Raw genomic sequence first — 21,922 nt, 5'->3', positions numbered from 1 at the left:
TTTGATTTGAACTTATTCTACCATCTCAGTGACATATTTTTTTTTTTTGCTTTGGGTTCTCCCATTTCTTTTCACCCATGCATGTGACAGCTGCCACTCAAGCTCACACTCTTTCATGTAGATTCTGAAAAGACATTGGATGAAGTACATTATCCAGAACAGGAACAGGGTGAAGAGTTGTGTGAACTTTCTGTAGATAGCTAGACTGTGCAGCGAATATACTTGGTCAAATTGGAGGGCCAAGGTGAAACAGTGACAAATGCAATTTCCCATTACTTTAACCATAACAAGTTATGTGCAATGAAACTAGCTAGACCCATTCAGGCTGTAACTGTTCAGGTAGAAACTAATATTGTATAGCATGAACATTATAATCAGGTCAACACAAATAAACCGAAATGGAAAATCAGAGAGGTGTTGGGGACAACACCAGTGTGGAAATTACTAATTTAGGCTTGCATGTTATTAACGTTAGCTAGTAGCAGTGCATAGTGCCGTGGCAAGAGCGCTAACTATGGCCACGTGACTTAATCAAAACATTTTTTGCAGCATTTCTCCTACCGTGTTTGCCACTGAACTAAATGCCTGGTATTGTCATCATCAGACCCTGTAACAGTTTAAACACAAGCTCTGGTATTTACAACAAGTAGCTAACTAGCTAATTAGGGCAATCTTAAATATGAAGTTGTCACTCAATAGCAAGCAAGTAACGCTGTAGCTAACATTAATGTTCAAACAGTTATAACTTCTAGTCCAACTACAGCACATAGCTAGCTAAAGTCACGGCAGGCCGTAGGCTGCAGATCTGTTGCAAAGAAGTAATGTTATGATGAAAGAGTCGATCATTTTAAGAACAAAAAATACTTACATTTGAACACCACTGCAGAAGCTTCGCTATTCGCCATCTTTCAAGTTGTTTACTTGACGAGATCTAGCTATCAAAATTCACAGCCCTACTTTTCCAATGCACTGTGGCTGTGAAATTCACACAAAGTATGTAGCAAATTCTACAAGATGAAAAGTCCAATTATTATAACATCCTGGCATGTAAAGCATAATATATTTTCAAATAAACCACAGTTTTTTCCCGCTATTTGTTGATTTCAGTAGCACATCCCCATGTCTAATTAACACTAGCCTCGCAAAAATAACCATTATTGTTTTAATTTATTAGAATGTATATTTTTTCAAATAACACAATAGCATTTTCATTAGTTTATGATACTGTAGGCTATATGTAAAAACAAAAAACACGAAATTCAAGTGTTCAATCAATTTTTTTCATGGAGTGTCTTTGTTACAACTATGAAACAGAATGTGTTGGAACACAGTAACAGCTTATTTTTATAAAGACAAAATACAATTTAAATAACACAACCACCAAGACCCACAACCAAGACACGTGGTCAAATGATGAAAAAATCAGTAGCCTAAACATCATTATAAGGGCCAAGTGGACTTAATAAATAGTGAACCTTAGCACAAAAGCAATAATGGCATTATTGAATATAAATGTTGATATGACAGCAGTCAAAAAAAAGTCAATTATTGTCAGCTCGTGCTCTTCTGCATCGTCACGCAATGGCATCAGTTGGATTTAATTTAGCCATTATCCCTTGTCCTAACAGCTGACACAATTTTCATAACATTCACTTGCTTGACGCACTTTGACCTACCTTTGTTTGGTTGTAGTGCGTAATAGTCTCCGGTTTTGTCTTTGTGTCTTGTCTTCTTGTCGATCTTCAGCACCATTGAATTGTTGTGGAGTACAATGGCTGTGCAGATGCCTTATTTTGCACAGATGCAGGGAGCTCCCTTCTTCCTTTGTTCATGGTGTTCGCCAATTACAATGAAATTAAGAAATTGTCCATGGTGACAGTTCTCCCCTTGCCAACATAAGGTTCCACAAGCCTCATCAGCACATTCTTCGACACAAGCTCACCTGCTGTGCTGCCTGATGTGGATTTTTTCCCAGATATTGAAAGCCATTTAATGTGTACAAATATCCTCTCACTGTGTAGCCTACTCCACGTAGGCCAGAGTAGACTGATAAGACACTGTTTTAAGATACAAATTAGAATGGATCAATACAATGAATGGCCCGCCCTGTTCTTCATTCACAATTGGTGATCACATAATTATGCATGATTCGCTTCCTCTATCTCATCAACTCACCCATTCTCCCCATCATACTTTAGTTTATTTATATTATAGGTTGTTAATAAGTGTGAAATTCGTTTCGGGTATAGTTTAGGTTCAAGGCAATTATCGGGGTGATTATCAGCAGGGCGGTGCACAATTGGCCCAGCGTTGTCCGGGTTAGGGTTTGGCCGGGGTAGGACTAGTTAAGTAAAAAAAACGTTCAACTGTGAGAAGAACGAGTGGATCAGGCCCTACTGGTTATAACTCCAGTTCTATTTGATATTAAGATGCTTACACCAACAGTGTGTTTATAGACTTATTTAAGAAACGGAGGGGGGCATGACTTAAACAAGGACAGAGGGGGGCATGACTGAAACAAATGCATGACTGCTTTAGTGGTTCTATTGTTAATGGCTGTGATAAATGGCTGTGATAAAACTGTGAAAAGTGTGTGTGAAAAGAAGGAAGCATGTAATGAATCCAAATATTCCCAAACATGCATGAATGCAAAAAGGGATGAAAGTAATACTGCAAAGAAATGTGGCTTTTTGTCTTGAATTCACATTGATATGTTTGGGGCAAATCCAACACAACACTGAGTACCACTCTCCATATTTTAAAGTGTGGTGTATGTTATGGGTATGCTTGTCATTGGCAAGGACTGGGAAGATTTACAGCACTCTAAATAATGCTGTGTAGTTTGGTTGACCCAACTGCTGGGTTGCAGGCGTTGGGTTGTTTTCTTTAAAAACTGCTGGGTTATTGATGCTGGGTTATTAAGATATGACTAAGCGGGTCAGATCAGGAGACTGGACGCGTGGTTTACTAGGGCCGTGGCTTTCAGATATTTTCAGTTATTTTTAGCCACCCATGAGACTAAATGTAATTTATGTGAACCTGTTCTGTTGTATAGTTGCCAGGTTAATCGAACATTAAAATGTTTGTAGCTTCAATGAGGCTTAGAGAAGTGTATGAGTTCTCTAAAAGCCTATGTAACTCCTGTACCGTTTTATCATATATACTAAATAATCCTGATAGTACTGTGTAAAATGCACAAAAAAATGTGAGGAAAATTCAAAGAATGTAAACTTAAAAGGGTAGTTAAGGATTTTGGCAATGAACGCAAAGACATAAAAATGGTATCCACGATCTGTCTGAGGAAGTATATAAAGGCTAAATTGCCCAAATCTCGTACTATCCTATTATCATGAAGAACAGGAATGACATTTTTTTATTTCACCTTTTTTTAACCAGGTAGGCTAGTTGAGAACAAGTTCTCATTTGCAGCTGCGACCTGGCCAAGATAAAGCAAAGCAGTTTGACACATACAACAACACAGTTACACATGGAATAAACAAACATACAATCAATAATAAAGTAGAAAAATCTATATACAGCATGTGCAACTGGAGGTAGGATAAGAGAGGTAAGGCAATAAATAGGCCATGGTGGCAAAGTAATTACAATATAGCAATTAAACACTGGAATGGTAGGCTGTGCAGAAGATGAATGTGCAAGATGAGATACTGGGGTGCAAAGGAGAAAGATAAATAAATAAATACAGTATGGGGATGAGGTAGATTTGGATGGGTTATTTACAGATGAGCTATGTACAGGTGCAGTGATCTGTGAGCTGCTCTGACAGCTGGTGCTTAAAGCTAGTGAGGGAGGTAAGAGTCTCCAGCTTCAGATATTTTTGCAGTTAATTCCAGTCATTGGCAGCAGAGAACTGGAAGGAGAGGCGGCCAAATAAATAATTGGCTTTGGGGTTGACCAGGTGCTGGGGTGCTGCTATGGTGACCAGTGAGCTGAGATAACTGCTAGGTATAGCGGGACTATACCTTGCAGAGACTTGTAGATGACCTGGAGTCAGTGGGTTTGGCGCCGAGTATGAAGCGAGGGTCAGTCAACGAGATCAAACAGGTCGCAGTGGTGGGTAGTATATGGGGCTTTGGTGTCAAAATGGATGGCACTGTGATAGACTGCATCCAATTTCTTGTGTAGAGTGTTGGAGGCTATTTTGTAAATGACATTGCCGATGTCGAGGATCGGTAGGATGATCAGTTTTCCATGCTTTGTTGCGAAATAGGAGGCCAATTCTAGATTTAATTTTGGATTGGAGATGTTTAATGTGAGTCTGGAAGGAGAGTTTACAGTCTAACCAGATAACTAGGTATTTGTAGATGTCCAGATATTCTAAGTCAGAACCATCCAGAGTAGTGATGCTGGACGGGCGGGCAGGTGCAGGCAGTGATCGGTTGAAGAGCATACATTTAGTTTTACTTGCATTTTAGGGCAGTTGGATGCCACGGAAGGAGAGTTATATGGCATTGAAGTTCATCTGAAGGTTAGTTAACCTCTCTAGGGTATGTGGGACGCTAGCGTCCCATCTGGCCAACATCCAGTGAGGTTGCAGAGCGCCAAATTCAATTACAGAAATGCTCCTTATAAAAATTCAGAAAACAAAACATACTTTACATAGGTTTTAAAGATTAAGATTAAGATTCTTGTTAAACCAACCACAGTGTCATATTTATAAAATGCTTTTCGGCTAAAGCATACCTAGCCCAGAACATACCTAGCCCAGAACTTAGCCCAGTTGACAAATGATTACAAACAGTAACCAGCCAAGCAGAAGCGTTACAAAACTCAGAAATAGAGATAAAATGAATCCCTTACCTTTGATGATCTTCATATGGTGGCAATCAGAAGACATTCATTTACTCAATAAATGTTCCTTTTGTTCGATGAATTCTCTTTATATCGAAAAACCTCCGTTTTATTAGCGTGTTTTCTTCAGTAATCCACAGGCTCAAACTCAGTCAAAACAATCAGACAAAAAAAATCCAAATTGTATCCGTAAAGTTCATAGAAACATGTCAAACAATGTTTATATTCAATCTTCGGGTTGTTTTTTAGCCTAAATGATCTATAATATTTCAACCGGACAATAAAGTTGTCAATATAAAAGGTAAACAAGAAATGTACATGCGCCTGAAAAGGCGGGTCCACTCGTTCAAAATGGTCTTACTCCTCATTTATAAGAATACAAGCCTGAAACGATTTCTAAAGACTATTGACATCTAGTGGAAGGCATAGGAACTGCATGACATCTAGTGGACATCTAGTCAATGGATACTGTAATGGCATTGAATAGAAAACTACAAAACCCCCAAAAAACTACTTCCTGAATGGATTTCTCTCAGGTTTTCGCCTGCTAAATCGGTTGTGTTATACTCACAGACACTATTTTAACAATTTTGGAAACTTTAGACTGTTTTCTATCCAAATCTACCAGTTATATGCATATCATATCTTCTTGGCCCGAGTAGCAGGCCGTTTAATTTGGGCATGCTTTTCATCCAAAATTTAGAATGCCCCCTACTCTAGAGAGGTTAACACAGTGTCCAATGAAGGGTCAGAGGTATACAGAATGGTGTCGTCTGCGTAGAGGTGGATCAAAGAATCACCAGCAGCGAGAGCGACATCATTGATGTATACAGAGAAGAGAGTCGGCCCGAGAATTGAACCCTGTGGCACCCCCTGCCAGAGATCCGGACAACAAGCCCTCCGATTTGACATACTGAACTCTATCGGAGAAGTAGTTGGTGAACCAAGCAAGTCAATCATTTGATTAACCAATGCTGTTGAGTCTGGAAATAAGAATGTTGTGATTGACAGAGTCGAAAGTCTTAGCCAGGTTGATGAATACTGCTGCACAGTAATGTCTCTTATTGATGGCGGTTATGATATCGTTTAGGACCATGAGCATGGCTGAGAAGGTACAGTGAGACTCTAAATGGTCGGTAATCTGTTGGTTAACTTGGCTTTCAAAGACCTTACAAAGGCAGGGTAGAATATATATAGGTCTGTAGCAGTTTGGGTCTAGAGTGTCTAACCCTTTGAAGAGAGGGATGACTGCGGCAGCTTTCCAATCTATGTGAATCTCAGACGATACGAAAGAAGTTTAACAGGCTAGTAATAGGGTTGCAAGAATTTTGGCAGATAATTTCAGAAAGAGCGGGTCCAGATTGTCTAGCCCGGCTGATTTGTAGGGTCCAGATTTTGCAGCTCTTTCAGAACATCAACTATCTGGATTTGGGTGAAGGAGAAGTGGGGGAGGTTTGGGCGAGGTGCTGTGGGGAGCGCAGGCTGTTGACCGGGGTAGGGATAGCCAGGTGGAAAGCATGGCCAGCCGTAGAAAAATGCTTAATGAAATTCTCAATAAATGTGGATTTATCGGTAGTGACAGTGTTTCCTTGCCTCAGTGCAGTGGATAGCTGGGAGAAGGTGGTCTTATTCTCATGCTCTTATTTATTCTCATGGGTGGCCAAGATCTAGTTGAAAGCCATGCCTCCTGAAAATAACCTAAGGATTACATAAAAAAGACCCAGTTGCTAGGTCAACCCAGCATGACGGTAAGAAATGCACAACTGATGGTTATATTAACCTCTTGCTCCTACCTGACACGCAGGCGTCCCATCTAGACTTCTGGAAATGCAAATGCGCTACGCTAAATGCTAATAGTACTCGTTAAAACTCAAACGTTCATTAAAATACACATGCAGGGTACTGAATTAAAGCTAAACTCGTTGTGAATCCAGGCAACAAGTCAGATTTTTTAAATGCTTTTCGGCGAAAGCATGAGAAGCTATTATATGATAGCATGTAACACCCCAAAAGACCCGCAGGGGACGTAAACAAAATAATTAGCGTAATGTAATTACGTAACGTAATTTTTTTAAATTAAAAAAGTTGACGATAAACTTTCACAAAACACTTCGAAATACTTTTGTAATGCAACTTTAGGTATTAGTAAACGTTAATAAGCGATCAAATTGATCACGAGGCGATGTATATTCCATAGCTGTACGTCTGGAAATAATGTCCGGGTAAATCTCAACCAAAATATCCAGTCGGAGACCGGAAGAAAGGCATTGCCTTGCGTCCGTTTGACCAAGAAACAAATCGTAGGCAAATGACAAGACTGTTGACATCGTGTGGAAGCTGTAGGTATTGCAACCTCGGCCCCATTTAATGTGGTTCACCTTTATCAATGGGTTGAAGTGGTGCATGGATATATTTTTCCATTTTCAGTGATCAGATTTTCCTGCACTTTTCGATGAAACGCACGTTCTGTTATAGTCACAGCCGTGATTTAACCAGTTTTATAAATGTCTGAGTGTTTTCTATCCACACCTACTAATCATATGCATATACTATATTCCTGGCATGAGTAGCAGGGCGCTGAAATGTTGCACGATTTTTAACAGAATGTTCGAAAAAGTAGTGGGTCGACTTAAGAGGTTAACCTCTTAAGACTAGGCCTCAATACTGCCCCCTTTGGAGGAAGTGCGTGCCCATAGTAAACTGAAAATATTTTTTCCCAAAATTGCTAATATATGCATATAATAATTATTATTGAATAGAAAACACTAAAGTTTCTAAAACCATTTAAATTATGTCTGTATGTAAAGCAGAACTCTCAGGGCAGCCTTTCTCCCAAACTCTCTTGTCAAGAGAAAAGTTGGGTCAAATTTGACGTCATCGCCCCCACCCTTCCCAGGCAGCTACCGATCTGGGAACAGTATGTATGTGTTCAGCGCGATGCCTGCTTTCAAATGGCGCGTTCATTGTGAGAATCCCGCGAGCCCTCGTCATTTGGCGGGCGAAAATGTTCGGGTCACTCTCAAATACATGCACTCTATTGCGCGCGGCCGATTTGGGGCACGTTCTTTTCCAAGGAACAGCAATTGAAGGCGGTTTGTCTGTTCGCGCTAATCATTGTTTTACATGCTAAAAACATCATAAAGCTCGATTCTGCACATAGTTTGACAGTTTAGTCGACATATAATATGTAAATTTGAAGTTTTGATGCGCAAGAGTGCGGGATCCGAAGTCATTTTGGGTGCATGTCAGCTGAAGCTGTTAGCATATCTATTAGCATATGCTAATACAGAGACACACAACGTGAAACGTCTTCTGATCGAAGAACATCAAAGGTAAGGGAATATTTATGTGGTTATTTTGGGTTTCTGTGGACTCCAAATGTAGAGGAGACATACTGCTAATATCTGAGCGCCGTCTCATTGTATAGCCAGTGTACGAATTCTGTAACGTTAAAAATAAATGTAATACAGCGGTTGCATTAAGAAGAAGTGTATCTTTGTAACTATATGTAGAACATGTATATTTAGTCATGTTTATTGCTTGTTATCTGACGTTATCTGTCGGAGCTATCATCATTTCTCCGGACATTTGAGTAGCATTTTTTGAAATGTCGTTATTGTAAACAGAGATTTATGGATATAAATGGCATATTATTGAAAAAGAAAATGTATTGTGTAACATGTACTATTACTGTCATCTAATGAAGATTTTCAAAAGGTTAGTGAATGATTTATTTTTTAACCCTGCTTTTATAATTTTATATTTTTTGGGGACAAAATGGCTGCCTCTCGTCTTTTGTTTCGGTGGTGGTCTAATATAAATATGTGCTATGTTTTCGCCGTAAAACATTTTAGAAATCTGACTTGCTGGGTAGATGAACAAGGTGTTTATCTTTCATTTGAGCTATTGGACTTGTTAATGTGTGGAGGTTAAATATTTCTAAGAATATTTTTTTGCATTTTGCGTTATGGTAATGAGCTTGAGCCGTAGTCACGATATCGGATCCGGGATGGGTCGCCGCAAGAAGTTAAACCATGTTTGTGTAATACCAACTCCTAAAACCTATTGGGTTATTCACGTAACACACAACTGGCTGGGTTAAAACAACCCACTGTCCAGTATTTAACCATCGCTGGGTTAATAAATAACCCAAATTGGGTTGTTTTTAACACAGCATTTTTAGAGTGAGGATAAAACTAAATGGAATGGAGCTAAGGCACAGGCAAAATCCAAGAGGAAAACCTTTCCAGACACTGGAAGACAAATTCACCTTTCAGCAGGACAATAACCTAAAACACAAGGCCAAATCTACCCTGGAGTTGTCTACTATGACAGTGAATGTTCCTGATTGTGCGAGTTACAGTTTTGATTAAATCTGCTTGAAAATCCATGGCAAGATTTAAACATGTCTGTATAGCAATGAACAACAATTTGGCAGAGCTTGAATAATTTTGGAAAGAATAAAAGGTACATATTGCACAATCCAGGTGTGCAAAGCTCTTAGAGACATAGTTCCACCATTTTACTGGACCAAAAGTCCAAAAATATTTGGTCCCATATTCATAGCACACAATGACTACATCAAGCTTGTGACTACACATTTGTTGGATACATTTGCTGTTTGTTCTGGTTGTGTTTCAGATTATTTTGTGCCCAATATAAATGTATGGTAAGTAATGTATTGTGTAATTTTGGAGTCACTTTTATTGTAAATAAGAATATAATATGTTTCTAAACACTTTCATTAGTGTGGATGCTACCATGATAATGAATAATCCTGAATTAATCGTGAATAATGGTGAGTGAGTAATTTCACACACATAAATATCACACCCCCAAGACATGCTAACCTCTCACCATTGCAATATGAGGGGAGGTTAGTTTGATGGGTATGATATTTATGCCTCTGTAACTTTCTCCGTCATTGTATCATTTCAAATACACAGTTCTGGAGTATAGAGCCAAAATAACAACACTTCTGGAGTTTACTGTATATGTGTGTTGACTGTGATAAGGGCACAACTCACAAACAGATACACATGCACAGACACGCACAAAATACAGAGATACTGTAATGTACATTTGTGACTGAAGGTATTTGAAATGGCTGGAGGGGGAGTTAATTAACCTCTTCAACCTATGGGGGCGGATAAAAAGGATGTGTCCGTTTTAAGCATAATATTTTGTCACGAAAAGATGCTCGACTATGCATGGAATTTACAGCCTTGGAAAGACAAAACTCTGATGTTTCCAAAACTGCAAAGATATTATCTGTGAGTGCCCCAGAACTAATGCTACAGGCGAAACCAAGATGAAACTTCAAACAGGAAATGAACAGGATTTTTGACGCTGTGTTTACTAACGTCTCCTTATATGGCTGTGAATATGCTGTGAATGAGCTTATGCGCTCTGCCGTTCATCCAAGATGTCTGCAGCATTGTGGCGTATTTGTAGGCATATCATTGGGAGATTGGCCATAAGAGACTGCATTTGCCAGGGGGCCGTCCGGTGCCCTTTGTCTAAATCGGTGCGTAATTCCCAGTGGCAACCATTGTACCTTGCGTTACAGAAGGAGACTCATACTTCCAGGAACGATACATCATTGAAGAGATATGTGAAAAACACCTTGAGGATTGGTTCTAAACATTGTTTGCCATGTTTCAGTCGATATTATGGAGTTCATTTGGAAAAAAAGTTTGGCGTTTGGATAACTGAATTTTCGTGTTTTTTTGGTAGCCAAACGTGACGCACCAAACGGACCGATTTCTCCTGCACAAAAAATCTTTCAGGAAAAACTGAACATTTGCTATCTAACTGAGAGTCTCCTCATTGAAAACATCCGAAGTTCTTCAAAGGTAAATTATTTATTTAATGTTTTTGCTGGTTTTTGTGAAAATGTGGCCTGCTAATGCTAACGCTAAATGCTACTGCTAAATGCTAAATGCTAACGCTAAATGCTAGTTTGCTATGGTAGAGAAGCATATTTTTGAAAATCTGAGATGACAGTGTTGTTAACAAAAGGCTAAGCATGAGAGCTAGCATATTGATTTAATTTCATTTGCGATTTTCATGAATAGTTAACGTTGCGTTATGGTAATGGGCTTGAGGCTGTAGTTATGATCCCGGATCCGGGTTGGCTCGACGCAAGAAGTTAAGGTTTACACGACATGTCAGTGTGCACTATGTACAGATGCTGGATTATCAATGACTGTCTGTTCCTCCTTCAAGTGTGATTTCCTTCCGTCATTTGCCAGTGTGAGAGATAAAAACAAATAGGCAACAGATTTTTTCTGTCCAAATTATGCAAGTACAAAACCATGCAGTCAGCAAGATACACATCTCCCACTCCTTTCCCCTACATCATCAATCATAAGAGGATTAAAGATGCATTACCTGTGTTCAGATTCATGGATGGAGAAGATGACTCCTGATGTGGAAGACTTCTGCTGGATGGAGGCCAGGAAGGTAAATTCACTTTTACTCCTGAAGAGCTGCACCACCTTCTCTGTGATGTGGGCTGGTGCGCGGACTGCTCTGCCCACATCTGGGGGATGAGAGAGAAAGAACAGCAATCAGGGAACCGCATGTTCGCTGCTTTCATAGTCGACGAGTCGACATCCTGTGTGCCTGCTAAGGTTCAGGCTTCACCAAGTAGGGGAAAAGACAGAAATGTGATTGTGTCCCAAATGGCAACATGTTCGCAATGTTGTGCAATACTTTTGACCCGGGTGAATAGGGTCATTTGGGACACACAGAGACACACAATGTCTGAGGCAGGGCCTGAAACACTGCTAACTGCTACATTTTTTCAAGGGGTATGACTGCAGTCCCTGGTTCGAATCCAGACTGCATCACATCTGGCTGTGATTGGGAGTTCCATAGGGCGGCACACAATTGGCCAGTGTCGCCCAGGTTTTGCTGGGGGAGCCGTCATTGTAAGTAAGAATTTGTTCTTAACCTCTCTAGGATAGGGGGACAGTCGCGTCCCACTTGGCCAAAAGCCAGGGAAAATGAATAGTGGCAAATTAAAATAAAATTATATAAAAATCAAATCACACATGTAAGATACTAAATTAAAGCTACACTCGTTGTGAATCCAGCCAACATGTCAGATTTTAAAAAGGCTTTTCGGCGAAAGCATAAGATGCTACTATCTGATGATTGCACAACAGTAAACAAAGAGTACCATATTTCAACCCTGCAGACGCTACACAAAACGCAGAAATAAAATATAAATCATGCCTTACCTTTGACGATCTTCTTTTGTTGGCACTCAAATATGTCCAATAAACATCACAAATGGTCCTTTTGTTCAATTAATTCCGTCCATAAATATCCAAAATGTCCATTTATTTTGCGCGTTTGAGCCAGAAAAAAACAGCTTCCAATTTGCGCAGTCAATACAAAATATCTCAAAGGTTACCTGTAAACTTTGCCAAAACATTTCAAAATAATTTTGTAATAAAACTTTTGTTATTTTTAAACGTTACTAATCGATCAAATTGAAGACAGGTCTATGTTTTCAATACAGGAGGATCACAAATTAACGCTACTTTCAAGTCTTGCCCAACTCTCAAAAGTGTTACCCTGTTCCAAGATGGCCGTACTTCTTCATTGCAAACCAAACCATGATGCTGCCACCACCATGTTTGACAGTGGGGGTGGTGTGTTCAGCGTGATGAGCTGTGTTGCTTTTACGCCAAACATAACGTTTTGCATTGTTGCCAAAAAGTTCAATTTTGGTTTCATCTGACCAGAGCACCTTCTTTGGTGTGTCTCCCAGGTGGCTTGTGGGAAACTTTAAACAACACTTTTTATGGATATCTTTAAGAAATGGCTTTCTTCTTGCCACTCTTCCATAAGGCCAGATTTGTGCAGTATACGACTGATTGTTGTCCTATGGACAGAGTCTCCCACCTCAGCTGTAGATCTCTGCAGTTCATCCAGAGTGATCATGGGCCTCTTGGCTGCATCTCTGATCAGTCTTCTCCTTGTATGAGGTGAAAGTTTAGAGGGACGGCCAGGTCTTGGTAGATTTGCAGTGGTCTGATACTCCTTCCATTTCAATATTATCGCTTGCACAGTGCTCCTTGGGATGTTTAAAGCTTGGGAAATATTTTTGTATCCAAATCTGGCTTTAAACTTCTTCACAACAGTATCTCGGACCTGCCTGGTGTGTTCCTTGTTCTTCGTGATGCTCTCTGCGCTTTTAACGGACCTCTGAGACTATCACAGTGCAGGTGCATTTATACGGAGACTTGATTACACACAGGTGGATTGTATTTATCATCATTAGTCATTTAGGTCAACATTGGATCATTCAGAGATCCTCACTGAACTTCTGGAGAGAGTTTGCTGCACTGAAAGTAAAGGGGCTGAATAATTTTGCACGCCCAATTTTTCAGTTTTTGATTTGTTAAAAAAGTTTGAAATATCCAATAAATGACGTTCCACTTCATGATTGTGTCCCACTTGTTGTTGATTCTTCACAAAAAAAATCAGTTTTATATCTTTATGTTTGAAGCCTGAATTGTGGCAAAAGGTCGCAAAGTTCAAGGGGGCCGAATACTTTCACAAGGCACTGTAATTTCCGTTATAATCACAGACATGATTCAAACAGTTTTAGAAACTTCAGAGTGTTTTCTATCAAAATCTACTAATAATATGCATATCGTATCTTCTGTAGATGAGTAGCAGGCAGTTGAATTTGGGTATGCATTTCATCCGGACGTGAAAATTCTGCCCCCGGTCACCAAGATGTTTTAACCAATTAAGCTAAATAGCCTCCTCGTTGGTCAAAGTAGTGCACTATATATAGGGAATAGGCTCATTTGAGACAGTGGCCGTGTGTGAATACGAATACTAGTGTTCTAAATAGTAGGCATTTAATAATGTATGCGACAATAGTTTTATAGTATGTGAAACTTTGAAAATTGAGTATGCTTTAAATGCCAGGATGTTATACTCATTTTGGCTTTTAATCTAGTAGAAATCGCTGAACCCTTTTGAGGAAGTAAATCATCTTTTCAGAGTCACATGTGTTTGAAACCAGCTTATATTCAGCTGATAATCAGATAAGGAGACCTGCTGTACCTAAATGAACAAATGGCGTGAATCAACACAGTTTTGCATTAGATTACGCATTCTTATGATGGGTGAGCTTAGCTAGTATCTTGAAATTTGTTGTCTACTGAATTTGTTTTTACTAAAGCGTAGGCTATGTTCTAAATAGTACGTAGTACAATTACTACATAATAGGGCTACAGTGCATTCGGAAAGTATTCAGAAAGTATTAATTCAGTCAATTTTAGAATAAGGCTGTAATGTAACAAAATGTGGAAAAATCAAGGGGTCTGAAAACTTTCCGAATGCACTATGTGTAGTTTTAGTAGGCAGTAGTTCAGATAGATTTAGGATATGGCCAGTGTGTCCCTCTACAGAGTGTCTACTGCTATGGTACCCTGATGGGAGGATGCGTCAAGGAGAAGAGAAGGAATCCTGCCAATGTAGTGAAAAACTGTCTGATACTGATGGAGTCCCTCCTTTTTAGGCCACTGTCTGAGTCACCAGCATCACACACAAATCCAGCTGGCCAGACACTAATCACTAATCTGAGGTGTCTCAGAGGAGGAGTGCTGATTTAGGATCAGTTTAGCCTTGAAGATCACAATAAATAAGATTAAATGGACAGGGGGGGAGCTGATGCTAAACCAGCTTGATACATACGGCCCCTCGTCCTTTAGTCAATGAATGTCTGTGAGACAAGAAATCTAAACAAGGAATCCAACTCTGAAAGAATTGTAGAGTGAGACAGTGTCAGATTGAATATATTGTAATCCCAACACAAATGTCAGCTAGTTTGAACGTGTGTTAAGGGAATTTTTATCAATAATGACTAATTATGTATACATTTCAATCAGGACTGACTAATCAGAATACTATTATGTTACTGTATATGTACTAATCAGAATACTATTATGTTACTGTATATGTATGAATTTTCTTTGTAACCCTAGTACTGAATATAATGTGTGTAAATATAATCAAGAATTAGAACAATTACTGTCTGTACCTTGGTAGAAATGAATGAATTTATAGCCAGACTGGCTAGAAGGCTTATCTACACAGGCTGGCCTTGGCTCGGTCATAAATGATCTTAATAGGGAGAGACGATGTGAGAACCATACAGCCATTGTACTGGAGCGGAGATGAGACGGACTAGTACTAAAACTAATGAAGTCATTTTCAGTTTATAACCTGTGGTAAAATGTATAATGGGCAGTACTCTGGTGAATAAACGCTGCTGGTTGACTTTAAGACTGGGCTCTGTCCATTTTATACAAATAAGAGTCATACAAATTATTATGAATTGACAGTGTTTACTGTAATTGCTGGACTATTAAGCGCACCTGAATATAAACTGCACCCACTAAATTATAAAAAAATTGGGATTTTGTACATAAATAAGCCGCACATGTCTATAAGCCTCAGGTGCCTACCGGTACATTGAAACAAATTAACTTTACACAGCCTTTAAACGAAACTCGGCTTGTAACAAATTAAACAGTGGCCTACCAAGAAAGTCATTGGTCACTATCTTCCTCCTCCTGTGCACTGAAACCACTGAAGCCATCTCCTTCGGTGTCGGAGTTGAATAGCCTCAGAATTGCTTCATCCGATGTTGGATCGTTTTCATTGTCGCTCTCGTCACTTTCATCCGGAGGCACATACTCCGCTGAGCTCATGCTGCCCCTTCAACACGCAGCAGTCCAGCCTTTCGAAACCCGTTGATGATAGTGGATTTTTTGACAATGCTCCACGCTGTCAGAACCCACTGGCAGACTTGACCATAAGTTGCTATTTTTTAGTGAAGGATTTCTCCCCACTTGTCATCCAAGCCTCCCACTGAACAAGGAGCGCCACCTTAAATGCACGATTTACACGGATGTCGAGTGGCTGCAAATACTTTGGGCCGTCTGCTTTTCTTCCCTCTGAAAGCTGTTGTTGTCTTTTTGCACTGAGTCAGTTCCTCACGCTGCTTTCCAACGTCTTATCATCGCCCATTAAGGCCAAGCTCCCGTGCAGCAGCTCTATTTCCTTTTCCAACAGCCAGATTGATCGCCTTCAACTTGAAAGCTGCATCATATGCATTTCTCCGTGTCATTGCCAGGATAAGGGTGACAAAATTACTACCGTAATCAGAATGATGGGAAGTTTGAGCTCGCTCGATTTACGTCACATTATGTGACGGTGCTCAGTTTTTTGGCGGCATGAATCTTGTGAAAGTGGGAAAAATCCATAAATTAGCCACGTCATTGTATAAACCGCAAGGTTCAAAGCGTGGGAATAAAGTAGCGGCTTATAGTCCGGAAATTATGGTCATTTTAATTGGGTATTAAAACAGAGGAATTTAATTCCTGCAACAACGTGATTGCAAACATTTCCTCACATACAATCCTACCTCACGAACTGGTCCCACTACATCTCCCTTAACCCCTTACACTTGTGGGAATCGGCCTATATGGATAGGGATACATTTAAATTGTCCCATCTGCTCCGGCTCCCCCTCTCTGGCGCTCGACGTCGCCAGACTGCTCATCATTACTCACACCTGTCACCATCGTTACGCACACCGGTGCGTCATCGGACTCACCTGGAATCCATCACGTCATTTATTGCCTCCCCTATATCTGTCACTTCCTCAGTTTCATCCCCAGGTCTGCATTGATATTGTTTTGTTTCATGTCTATTTATTATTAATTCCTCATGCTGTACTTGCCTCCCACCTCCCAGCTTCTGTGGTTACTGAACCGTTGAAATGTTTGTTACAGAATAAAAATTTAAAGCACGTGCATAACCATGATAGCAATTAAAAGGGAGACGTTTAGAGATTATGTGACAATTAAAGATGACAGAAAGTTCACCTGACACAAGACTGAATCCTATTTGATGTGCATTTTACATCTAGTGTGCTTATGCAGCATTTGTTGATAATGAAATCTAAAAAAACGCTGATATATTTAGTAACATGCAAAGAATGTTTTGGGAAAATGTGGGACATTTTTGTATTTATATGGATCCCGATTAGCTGATGCCAAAGCAGCAGCTACTCTTCCCGGGGTACAGCAAAATTAAGTCAGTTTATACAATTTTAAAACATTACAATACATTTACAGATTTCACAAAACACTGTGTGCCCTCAGGCCCTTACTCCACCACCACCACTGTTCCAAGTATTTTTTTCATCTGTTTTTTAAAAATATAATTTTACTGCTTGCGTCAGTTACTTGATGTGGAATAGAGTTCCATGTAGTCATGGCTCTATGTAGTACTGTGTGCCTCCCATAGTGTGTTCTGGACTTGGGGACTGTGAAGAGACCTCTTGTGGCATGTCTTGTGGGGTATGCATAGGTGTCTGATATTTGTGCCAGTAGTTTAGACAGACAGCTCGGTGCATTCAACATGTCAATACCTCAGAAATAAAAGTAGTGATGAAGTCAATCTCTCCTCCACATTCAGCCAGGAGAGATTGACATGCATAGTTGAGTTGAGGTTTCGGGTTCAGTGAGTGTTTTGTTTCAAATATAATGCTTTCCACCCACTCTTATTCCTTGCCACCCACTCTGAAATGAACTGCAGCCCTTTGTTGAGTGTTGCAGTCATTTCAGTCGCTGTAGTAGCTGATGTGTATAGTGTTGAGTCATCTGCATAACTAACTGCAGCCCTTTGTTGAGTGTTGCAGTCATTTCAGTTACTGTAGTAGCTGACGTGTATAGTGTTGAGTCATCCGCATACATAGAAACTCTGGGTTTACTCTAAGTCAGTGGCATTTCGTAAGTAAAAATTTTAAAAAGCAATGGGCCTAAATGGCTACCCGGTGGAGTTCCTGATTCTAACTGGATTATATTTGATAGGCTTCCATGAAAGAACACCCTCTGTGTTATGTTAGACAAGTTACTATTTATTCACATTATAGCAGGGGGTGTAAAGCCATAACACATAACACATATAACACATATATTTGTCCAGCAGCAGGCTAAGATCGATAATGTAAAATGCTGCACTGAAGTCGAACAAGACAGCCCCCACAATCATTTTATTATCAATTTCTCTCAGCCAATCATCAGTAATTTTTGTAAGTGCTGTGCGAGTTGAGTGTCCTTCCCTATAAGCGTTCTGATATTCTGTTATCAATTTGTTTACTGTAAAATGGCATTGCATCTTGTCAAAACAAAACAACCATGTGCAACATAAGACAAAAAAAATCCAAGGGTCTGGGTGTGAGGCCTAGTTAGTGTTTCCAAGTAGCCACACATCTTCCAATGCACTTTTCAAAGAAGAGTCTTCTTCTATAAGGTGTTTTTTTTAGCTCATCGAGCTGTGCTGTTGAGGAACTAGAGCAAGCACACTTGTAGTTGTTTTGGACACAGCCCTGCCTTTTCATAATAGCTTGTTGTTTAGGCAATCCAACAACGGTCCATTATAAATCACAATCTGGGTCAGTTGGCCATCATTTGAAAGCTTGTTCCTATTGCCAACATGTCTAGCTAAAATATAAATTATGATCAAACAATGTTAAGCTTTCACAAGGCAATTCACAGAAGGAGATCATCATGTTGGTGCGCATAGAATGGAGTCATGAGGTTCATTCAGATGCGTGGTGCACAGCAAATTTTATTCACAATACAACAAACATAGGCTCATTCTGTTCAGGACAACTCAGGGTATAACGCCATGTCATCTTTGAACTATACATCAAACATAGTGATCATCAACATTGACACTGTATACTACATGAGTTTTATAATATGGAAATATGAAGTGCACATTTTAACTCAAGTGTGTTTGGCTAACTTGTATGTTATCAAAGTGATATTATCATCCTCAACGTCTCATCTTTAAAAATACATTGTCCTCTTATTAATTTACAAGTTGCCCATTAAGCAGGAGGGATGGGGGCAACTTCCTGTTGCGCAGGAAATGCTTACTGACTGTACACTAATGTTACTGCACGAATATAGCGGGTTTACTAACGAGTTAGTTCTATTAGCTATGCTGACTATGATGTTACTTTAGCTAAAATGGTGAAAACAATGTAGGCTGTGTGTAGTGGTTTGGCTTGGAAAGGTTTTATCCCCTGGTCACACACAGCTGATGGTTGTGCATTGAAGTCCACAAGCAAGGGAAGAGATGAGACTAGGAGAGCGCATAGATGCGAGAATGAATACAACCTAGCTGCTATGAAAGTGAACTGTGTTTATGCATGATCAGGGGGGTGTAATCATTCCGTCGAGGATAAAGATGCCTGAATCTGTCCAATAGAAACTCTAGTTTGCAACTGTTGGACTAATGATTTCACCCTATATCAGGTGGTATTGAATGTCGCTGTCTGTCCATGTGTCACCTCTAATTTGTCTCTCGACTTGTGTGCACCTACGTTGTAAACTTTCATTCAAAAGGCTACGTTTTAGCAACCTCATGATGGGTGAGGGAAAATCTTAGTATCATGTATTAGCTTAAAAATATTTATGTTTACATTGAACTGGTGAAAGGAATATGAATGAGAGTCATCCAATACGCTTTAATAAAAATAAGGCCATGCTCATGACGAAAAAATCATCCTCCCTCATCTTAAATGGCACTGACCGCCACTGATGGTTGTCCGTCCAGTGCATGATGGAGTAATCTGCTTTATCACCCCATTTCCATGGAAATGTCTGTCGGCTTTTGTTGCAACCTGTGTGAGCTTGACCTGAATTTGTGTTGTTGCACAGCTGAATTCTACAGCAGGATTAATACGCCCTCCGACCACCAACTGTCTATCATATGGGCTCAGAAAAATAAATCATCATTCTCCAGGCAGCATAAAGTAGGAAAAAAGTGTTTAAAGATGTTAAATGATCAAATGGGTCAATAATGAATGCAAACAAGTGATTGCACTCTGCTCCACACTCAAACTCAAGAATGAATCCTTTCGGTGGCTGCTGCAGTTTGCGAACAATAGCTATTGAGCAAATCTCCCTTGCCGCAGGTAAACAATTGCATTCTGGTGCAAGAATCATTCACAATCTAGTCCGGTTGCGAATGCAACTACACCTCTTTTTAACACTAGAACTGCCATAGGCCAATGTTACCTAAGACTTTTATGAACACAATCTCATTATTATTCTTCCGATAGCATATATGAAACGTATTTATTAGACTGATACATGCAAAATAAATGTACACGTATACCGTACATGTTATTCAATCATTGCACCCACACTGCTTGGGAGAGGCTGCATAGCCAAGCATAGCCAACCTAAAATATAACTTGGTTCTATTTGTGATGCTTAATGGACTGCAAGTCCGGCCTTCCCCATCTCCTCATTGGTTTTTAGGAGCATATGCAAGAATATATACTGCTCAAAAAAATAAAGGGAACACTTAAACAACACAATGTAACTCCAAGTCAATCACACTTCTGTGAAATCAAACTGTCCACTTAGGAAGCAACACTGATTGACAATACATTTCACATGCTGTTGTGCAAATGGTATAGACAACATGTGGAAATTATAGGCAATTAGCAAGACACCCCCAATAAAGGAGTGGTTCTGCAGGTGGTGACCACAGACCACTTCTCAGTTCCTATGCTTCCTGGCTGATGTTTTGGTCACTTTTGAATGCTGGCGGTGCTTTCACTCTAGTGGTAGCATAAGACGGAGTCAGGTAGTGCAGCTCATCCAGGATGGCACATCAATGCGAGCTGTGGCAAGAAGATTTGCTGTGTCTGTCAGTGTAGTCTCCAGAGCATGGAGGCGCTACCAGAAGAAGTGGAGGAGGCCGTAGGAGGGCAACAACCTAGCAGCAGGACCGCTACCTCCGCCGTTGTGTAAGGAGGAGCAGGAGGAGCACTGCCAGAGCCCTGCAAAATTACCTCCAGCAGGCCACAAATGTGCATGTGTCTGCTCAAACGGTCAGAAACAGAATCCATGAGGGTGGTATGAGGGCCCGACGTCCACAGTTGGGGACGGGTAGCCCAACACCGTGCATGACGTTTGGCATTTGCCAGAGAACACCAAGATTGGCAAATGCGTCACTGGCGCCCTGTGCTCTTCACAGATGAAAGCAGGTTCACACTGAGCACGTGACAGACGTGACAGAGTCTGGAGATGCCGTCGAGAACGCTGCCTGCAACATCCTCCAGCATGACCAGTTTGGCGGTGGGTAAGTCATGGTGTGGGGTGGCATTTCTTTGGGGGGCCGCACAGCCCTCCATGTGCTCGCCAGAGGTAGCGAGATGAGATCCTCAGACACCTTGTGAGACCATATGCTGGTGCGGTTGGCCCTGGGTTCCTCCTAATGCAAGACAATGCTAGACCTCAAGTGGCTGGAGTGTGTCAGCAGTTCCTGCAAGAAGAAGGCATTGATGCTATGGACTGGCCCGCCCGTTCCCCAGACCTGAATCCAATTGAGCACATCTGGGACATCATGTCTCGCTCCATACACCAACGCCACATTGCACCACAGACTGTCCAGCAGTTGGCGGATGGCCTGGGAGGAGATCCGTCAGGAGACCATCCGCCACCTCATCAGGAGCATGCCCAGGCGTTGTAGGGAGGTCATACAGGCACGTGGAGGCCACACACACTACTGAGCCTCATTTTGACTTGTTTTAAGGACATTACATCAAAGGTGGATCAGCCTGTAGTGTGGTTTTCCACTTTCATTTTGAGTGTGACTCCAAATCCAGACCTCCATGGGTTGATACATTTGATTTCCATTGATCATTTTTGTGTGATTTTGTTGTCAGCACATTCAACTATGTAAAGAAAAAAGTGTTTAATAAGAATATTTCATTCATTCAGATCTAGGATGTGTTATTTTAGTGTTCCCTTTATTTTTTTGAGCAGTGTATATACAGTGGGGAGAACAAGTATTTGATACATTGCCGATTTTGCAGGTTTTCCTACTTACAAAGCATGTAGAGGTCTGTAATTGTTATCATAGGTACACTTCAGCTGTGAGAGACGGAATCTAAAACAAAATCCAGAAAATCACATTGTATGATTTTTAATTAATCATTAGCATTTTATTGCATGACATAAGTATTTGATACATCAGCAAA

At 40.3% G+C, this 21,922-nt stretch overlaps 1 protein-coding gene across 2 annotated transcripts in view; it reads right to left on the bottom strand.

Annotated features, from left to right (window-relative positions):
* LOC118402851 (protein kinase C-binding protein NELL1-like) overlaps window positions 1-21,922 on the bottom strand; it is a 387,979-nt gene that overhangs the window by 309,531 nt on the left and 56,526 nt on the right. For both annotated transcript variants that reach the window (XM_035801186.2, XM_052478791.1), the window contains exon 3: window positions 11,206-11,356. In XM_035801186.2, the coding sequence (XP_035657079.2) occupies window positions 11,206-11,356 (151 nt within the window). The remainder of the gene's footprint in view (window positions 1-11,205; window positions 11,357-21,922) is intronic.

The sequence above is a fragment of the Oncorhynchus keta genome, chromosome 2, assembly GCF_023373465.1.
Source record: "Oncorhynchus keta strain PuntledgeMale-10-30-2019 chromosome 2, Oket_V2, whole genome shotgun sequence".
Lineage (NCBI taxonomy): Eukaryota > Metazoa > Chordata > Actinopteri > Salmoniformes > Salmonidae > Oncorhynchus > Oncorhynchus keta.
Note: the sequence above shows the minus strand (reverse complement) of the source record. Positions and strands in the feature narration are given on the sequence as shown.